This window comes from Chaetodon auriga, chromosome 5 (assembly GCF_051107435.1).
Source record: "Chaetodon auriga isolate fChaAug3 chromosome 5, fChaAug3.hap1, whole genome shotgun sequence".
Lineage (NCBI taxonomy): Eukaryota > Metazoa > Chordata > Actinopteri > Chaetodontiformes > Chaetodontidae > Chaetodon > Chaetodon auriga.
In genome coordinates, this window is record NC_135078.1 from 4917965 (window position 1) to 4925521 (window position 7557).

Consider the following 7557-nt stretch of genomic DNA (forward strand, 5'->3'; position numbering starts at 1 on the left):
CAGTAATAAGTTTGTGGTCATTTAAATAACTACAGATGTGTTTGGTAATACTGTGTGCACCAGTGAAGCACAATATCAATTGAAATGATAGGGCTCTACATGTCACACCAACATTTACTCATAATCTTGAGTACCCTTCATGAGAAGGGTTAAAAGCTACTTTAAACATACAAAGGGGCAGATGAATTCAGCCCTTAATTTATCTCTGCATTACTTGAAGGTAATGTTATATATGCTCTACATCCTGCCACCTGCATTACCAGAGGGAGGACAGTGGGAGAGAAGGGAAATCCTGGAGGGGTGAGGCTTGACTTAAAAGAGATTTATTATATTAGTTTCTATTGCCCTTACATGGTGCACTTTCTGTAATAAATTGTGCTTAATAACAGGGAGGTCAGTGGAGGCCCATGCTTTATTTTTCGCCAGGGGCTCCTTAGAGGTTTTATCTGTCCCCGGCTGAGCGTTGACAAGCAAATCAACAAAATTGTACAAATGACAAAATAAATACTCAAGCTATATGTACATGTTTTTGAAACAGTATCATCATTTTTATGACCAAAAACACCTCAACATGCAAGTTTATAGCTTGCAGCTTTTTAGGAGACACCAGAGCATCAAGTTAAGAGCATTCAAATGCATGAAAGAGACTACTAATAGACAGCAGAGCAAATATAATACCGACTGTTACTGCCTCCAGGTGGAGCTGAAGGACAACAGATGTCTACAAGTCAGCCCACCACGCAGCCATAGCCCTCTTCACTGAAGACCCTTTTCCTATAGTTTTATATAGTCAGTCATTGTGATCACAGCATGAGCCAAAGCTATGTTTCTTGGCCATACAGTTTATAGCTTTATTGTTGTATTATTTAATTATTTTTTTTTGTTTTATTGTTTGTTTAAATATTGCATGTGTGTGCTTAAACTCTTTTTTTTAGCTTTCCCTGTTGAGTCTTATAGCTGTAAGTGCTGCACCGACCTTATTCCTCCTACTTGATCAATAAAGTTTTATCATCTTATTTTATCATGAGGCTGACTGCTCAGAGCTGAAGAAAATAACGTCGAAGAACTGGAAGGCAAAGCATCACATTTTACAGCAACCGACTTTGAATTATTCAACTCAGTTGTACAATTAAAGAATCGTGATTCGATGGTGTTGATTATACAGTGTGGGGCGCTGCCGTATGGTGGTGACAAATAAACCACATTACCCACAAGGCCTTGCATTGTCAATAAGGAAATGGATTAGGTAAGTATGCCTTGTGGAATAGGGCAAGTGTTTAACCTGGAAACGTAGCTTTTACTGTCGATATTGTAGTTGTCGTCGGTCGTCTTTATACATGTGGAGTGTTTGTACATGAGGTACACGACTTTACGCTTTTTGAACACGTGAAATATCCAGACTTTTTGTGTATGCTGGCAGCAACGTAATTTACGACGTCAGTTCTCCTTACTTCATTTCAAAAACACGCAAATTTAACGTTGTTCTGCGTGGAAAGAAGAGACGCGTGTGGCGCAACAGAAGTGAAGACATTTCAGGAATCTTTAAATGACACGTTTTATTTCGGTGTATTTAAAATGTTAACAATGGAGTAATAAATCACCAAGAAGTGGTTGAAAGTTTTAAGTTGGAATAGATGAAGCGTCAAAGGTTAGCCCACCTGAGCAGCCCACTCAGTGACGTCTTGAGTCACGAGATGTGTCCCCTTCGTCAGGCAGCAGTGACCTCTTTCCGCTGACGTCTTATGACTGTAGTCACTTGATCACATATGAAAGTCATTACAAATGTCTGATGTTATTCCGTATGTTTGTTCGATAGCAGATGGTAATGTTTTTAGCTGGCTGGATGCTTAATAATTACGAAAAACCACAGCTGATTAATGTGTCCCACTCCCGCTTTCCATCTTATTTATAGACAGCAGATGCACCGGGTTGGCCCTTCTTCCCCCACCTGCTCCTCTACCTCCGACCGCTTCCCCCTCAGCCTCCTCCACGCAGCTGAATGTGGAAGTGAGACTTCAGCTGAGCTGCAAAAACACGAAGTGAGAGCAGATAACACTGTGAGTAGCAGTCAAAGGTTGACCACGGAAAATCATGAGATGAAGCAAAAACACTGTAGTGTAGTGAAGGAGGAAGTGAGTTCATTGTTACAGCAGATGTGGACGAGGTAAGGCATGCTGGTGCAAGTAGTGGATAAGTTGTGATTTTTTCAGTGAATTTAGGTTCATGTTCACACGCTTTTATGTGTTGTTTCTCGTATTCTTGTCATTTAGTTAACATTCAGTGTTTGCAGTTAGCTGCTGCTTTTGTTACAAATGGTGAGCAAGAATGTGTTTAACACTGATTTGGTGCGTTTGGTCCCAAAGGGAAAACTAGGTTAGATTTTGTTGCCATGTAAACTTGTTTCCAACAGTATTTCAAGGACTGTATGTCAGTGAAACTGAAATATCATCTTTGAATTGCAGTTGAAACAATGGTGGTATTTTATTTCTTTTCATTTAATGTTTATTTAATAGGGACAGATACAGTATACATATTTATCTGGTGTCTAAAAAGAAACTACCACTTCCATCTCAACATTTGGATGTCCTTTGACCTGCAAATGACCAAATCGCGCTCTTCACCTTGTTCTTTTCATTGGTTTAGCCTACAGATCTCTCCAGGATGGGGTCCATTGTGAGCTTCTACATATACTACCTGCTGTGCCTGGGCCTGGGCCTGGCCTGCGTGGTGTGTGTGTGTCTGTGGAACAGCCAGTGGCGCGGCGGGTTCGCCTGGGATGGCTCAGCCCTGCAGTTCAACTGGCACCCGGTCCTGATGGTAACGAGTCTGGTTGTGCTCTACGGCAACGGTGAGTTTCATTTCTCTTTCTCACTTGTGTTCGTCCTTATGAAAGTCTGACTGCATTAAGGTAATTACACACTGCAGGTTCTGTCGAGAACTCAGCATATAATTTAATGCATCATTTCAGTAGTGTGACTGTGAGGTAATGCCCACATAGACTGTTTTGCTTTAAGGACCACACCTCAGTGACTGCAGTCACAGTCTTCTTTTGATTGAAAGTAAAGTTGATCAAATGAAAGAAGGTGCCTTTCAGCAAGGAACTGTAATATATGTCTGCCACGGTACGTGATGCACTGGACATTGTGTTGTGTTCATGGCTACTGTCTGTTTCCGTGTGGATGCATTCATGTGAACACAGCCATTCAATTCAAGGTAGGAACTTCACACTTCTGCTTAATACAATCACGTTTGATTTTGCAGTGCTTTGCTGCCTAAATTCACATATTAATGTGTGAAACCTGTGTGCAAAAAGTAATATATGCTCATCAATGAATCAACACCTCACCTGTGTAGGTGTAATAAATATGTCATGGTGACTGGGTGGCATGAGGCAGCCCCTCTGAACGGCGTGAAAACATATGAAATGTGTCAAACATTGAGGCAACAGTGAAGCTAAATGTCAACAGATAAATGTAATATGTTATGCTCACCCATATCATGGTGTTCCTCGTGTGTGGTGAACATTAGGGAAAGTATTTGACATTTCTATGTCTGTGTTTGTTTGTTTTTAATGTCTTTTCCAGAACTTTATCTCTGATATATAACCTTTGTGCAATCATTCAAACTTTAACGACAGACTGCCTCATTAAAATACATGAAAGGACATTAAAAATGGAACTTTGATTGTAATTATCTGACCTCGTTGGGTAGCACATAGTTGTTTATGCAGAGCTTCACATAAGAGAATAGCAGCTCAAATATCCTGCAAAGAACTGATGATGAGTCTTTTTAGTTGAGTTCACTTTTCTGGACATGTTGAAGATCCACCGTGTTTTCTATGGTGTGTGATTTTCTTTGTCATCACAGTGATGAGTAACCATCTGCTGTGAAGAGCCTCGGAGTGTCTGAAGGAAAATGAAAGTAAAATTTAAATGTGGTCTAGTTTTTTGCATGTTATTTTTTCCTTGAAGTATTTTGAAAGTTTGAAGTTACCGAGATCCATTGCAGGCGAGGAAGTAACCTCAGCACCAAAATAGAGATCTGAGATACAACAAAATAAGAAAAGACTGTATTTGCAGGATAAAACCTGCCTGGAGGAAAACTCATCGTAAATTCAGCAGAAATGTGCCTTGGGATTTACCAGCTTCCTTCTTGTTGATTTTGGAATATTTTAACTGTAGTAATATGCCGTTTTATATTATGTTCTGCACCTTGATCTTTCAGTTTTTGCTTGGACCACGTGTGTTGTGCAGTACCCTTCAGATTTACCATATTTTTCATACTTGAACCACACCAGAATAATGCATCCACAAGCACTTGAAAATAAACAATTTCTTATCAGAGATTATTTAAGAAAGCAAGATGATTTCTACTGTGTTTCACTCTGAACCACAGGGGGGCTGCAGCCGCTGCGACCCCCACCTCCCACTGAACATCCACAGAGAGTGGCAAGATGAATCTAACGCGTGTCTACAGGAACACTGCTTTAAAATTTGAAGCCTTCTGGCCAAAATTGAGAGAACCAAAGTGCATTTCTAATCCTGGTGACATAAATGGGACCCTTGGCTGAGAGCTACCATGCATTGTGCATGACCATCGGGAGCAGCTTGGGGTTCAGTGTCTTGCCGGCTGACATTATCAGGGTTATTTTCTCAGTGCCCTCCAAAGCCACAGAAAACATCATCCAACAACGATGCATATCGATAGATCATTCAAATCAATTTTGCATCTCTTCTGTTATTGCCTCTTCCCTGCAGGAGCTGTGTTGTACCGCATCCCCCTGACCTGGGGTCACAATAAACTCCCCTGGAAGCTGCTGCATGCCGCAGTGATGCTCCTTGCCCTGATCCTGTCAATCTTGGGGCTTTGTGCTGTGTTTCAGAACCACAATGCCAACAACATTCCCAACCTCTACTCGCTGCACAGCTGGATTGGAATTGCTGCTACAGCTCTTTTCGCCATGCAGGTATACAACATGGGGCGCTTTATTAGTCAAAGTGCGGTAAGGTGGGCATGATTTTTTTCCTCATTCTGAGACATTGAGCTTTGGTTATCTGCCTTTGTGTTCCATGTGTCGGCGAATGTCTGTCCCTGCATTCGTCCATCCAGTGGGTGGTGGGTATGGCTGGCTTCCTCCTGCCCTGCTCCCCCATATCACTACGTAAACTCCTGAAACCCGTACATGTGTGGTTTGGAGGCAGCATACTGTTGCTCAGCATTGTTGCCTGCATCTCAGGAATCAACGAAAAGCTCTTCTTTGTTCTGTGAGTGGCATATTTCTCTTACTTTTATTTTTTTCCAGAAAGGTAAAAATCTGAGAAATTTCAGCCCTGGTTGATTTAGCAACACCTACTGCCCTATTTTACATTATCTATAGCACATAGTCTGAAGTGCCTGGCACAGATGCATTTATGGTGCATCTAATTCCACTTTTGCCATTAAAAGGGCACCAAATCTGAGTGTGAAGTAAGGCTCAAGGCACAAGGAGGTTTTATTTAGACTGCATTAGGTGTAGTTTGGGCATAACATGAATTAGACCAATCAGTGTATTGCGTGTGTAATGTCCCCTTCCCTTTAAAAGCCATGTGCGACTGGTGCATTGCTATTTAAATGATGGATTTGGCAAGTTGGAGAAGCTAAATGTTTTCTGCTGAGGAGACAGATGTGCAGATCTTCTACAGGAGCTGCAGAAAACCACCAAAGCTCCCTAAGGTGAAGCAGGCACAGGAGGATCTCACAACCATCTGACTAATTTGCATTGTAGAAATATGCTGTGCCATTTACTAAGATAGCAATGCACCACACCACACCTCATTTTAAGATCAACTGACAAACACAGTGCATGTCCTGTGACTACATCGTAAAAACAGTCAACTCGTGTTTCGCCAGTTAAATGCTCAGTTAAATGCTCTTGCAGCAGCAGTAGGAAATGTTCAGTTTGCATTAGCAGTAACTTAAAAACTGCATTTTTAAATTAACATTTCGAGACCAACACCCAGTTCATAACACAGCAAATATATATATATAGATATTGTAATACTTTCATCAGACAGTTATTTCAATGAGCATCTTCACGATTGCTGCTTTAAAGATAAACTGATAAAATTTCCCTTTTACATGTGCTTTTCAACAGCAAAGGAAACAGCACTGGAACTCAGCCGTATGCTAAACTTCCACCTGAGGCTGTGTTAGGAAATTCGTTAGGAGTTTTGATTGCAGCCTTTGGCCTGGTTGTCCTAAAGATTTTGTCCAACCATAAATGGCAGCGACCAGAGGCCGGGCCTGAGAACATGACATACACGGTGAGCAGATCAGCTGATACGCAGTCAAAGACATTGGAGGATTTATTTTAATCGAGTATTTCGTAACCATCCTTATCTCCACTCTTCCACAGCCACTGCTTCACGAAGACAATGAATGAATGAATGAAGGAAAATTTCAAAATGTCACCGCATCAAACCTGTCCATGCAAAATCAGTCCAATCACCAGAGATGACCAGTGGCCTTAATAATTAGAGAGAAGGTATATGTTTTGTTTTGAATGTATAAGCAGCTACCTGAACAGTGTGGGAATTACTGTCTATTGTGGATGTAAATATTTATTTGAAATTATATTTAAGATTGCTTTTTTTTGCCAAAGAATAAAAAAAAATGTGTTCCATCAAAGCTGTGACAGTTTCCTCTCTTACACTGCGTACGCTCTCCCATGATGCACTGTGGCTTTTACACCATGCAGTAAAGCTTTAGCTGGGCACAGATATTAACAGGTTTGTGACAGTTTACTGTAGAATTTACTGCTGATGCTGCTCCCATAAAGACTGTTGCTGGCACACAGCTTGTCAATAACTGGAAGAAGTATTTAATTTTCCTTAATGTCCTTTGATCATCTAACACTGTCTCCTTCAGAGACCACCAGAAAAATGTAAAAATGGAGTATTACAAATATGTAGATTCATTCTGATCTGCTGCACACCTGATGGACAGGTGAGTAGAGAATGCAGAATGTAAAAACACCTTGAAGTCATAATACATACATGCACTCTATGTCATCACATAAAATGCATGCATTATTAGTTCAACTTATAAATAGTGTTATTACGTATCATCAAGTTAGTATTTTAGGTTTCTTGTCCTTGGATCATGAGGTGTCAAACCTGTATTTGATCCATTTCACATGTTTGTGATTTCGCTCCATTTTTGGTTGTTCCAGCCTGTCTAAAATAACAATGTTGTTATTGCAGTATAATAATCCAGAGGTTCAATTTCTCATCATCCCCAGTGCTTTTGACCCTGTCCCACAGCCTCCTTTAGCCAGTGGAACTTGTTCAGGATCAGAGCCGGTTGATGTTCCCAAATGACCAAAGTTCTGCATGTGGATGACATATTGACCCCTGAGCAAATTTCATCGACTGAACAATGGGATGCAGTCAGAAGCCTGGGGAGCAGATAAGCACCTTGAGTTTTAGAGCAGCTTGCCACAGACGTGCGGTGGTGAGGTGAAAACTGAATCTCCAAGCAAACAAATGCTTAAAGCTGGTGTTGTTTCATATTGTAAGT

The 7557-nt window shown here is 40.9% G+C and overlaps 1 protein-coding gene across 4 annotated transcripts; it reads left to right on the top strand.

Moving 5' to 3' along the window:
* The first annotated feature begins 1226 nt into the window (after nt 1-1226).
* On the top strand, nt 1227-6666 carry cyb561a3a (cytochrome b561 family, member A3a). 4 transcript variants are annotated; one of them, XM_076729748.1, is made up of 7 exons: nt 1227-1246; nt 1913-2057; nt 2644-2848; nt 4758-4966; nt 5110-5264; nt 6134-6302; nt 6395-6666. In XM_076729748.1, the coding sequence occupies exons 2-7, from the start codon at nt 1920-1922 to the stop codon at nt 6419-6421; spliced, it is 903 nt and encodes a 300-aa protein (XP_076585863.1). In that variant the 5' UTR covers nt 1227-1246; nt 1913-1919; the 3' UTR covers nt 6422-6666. The 4 variants fall into 4 exon arrangements, with proteins under 4 accessions (XP_076585863.1, XP_076585862.1, XP_076585864.1 ...); XM_076729747.1 differs by having other exon boundaries at nt 1241-1359; XM_076729749.1 differs by lacking the exon at nt 1227-1246 and having other exon boundaries at nt 1721-2057.
* Nucleotides 6667-7557: the final 891 nt, after the last annotated feature.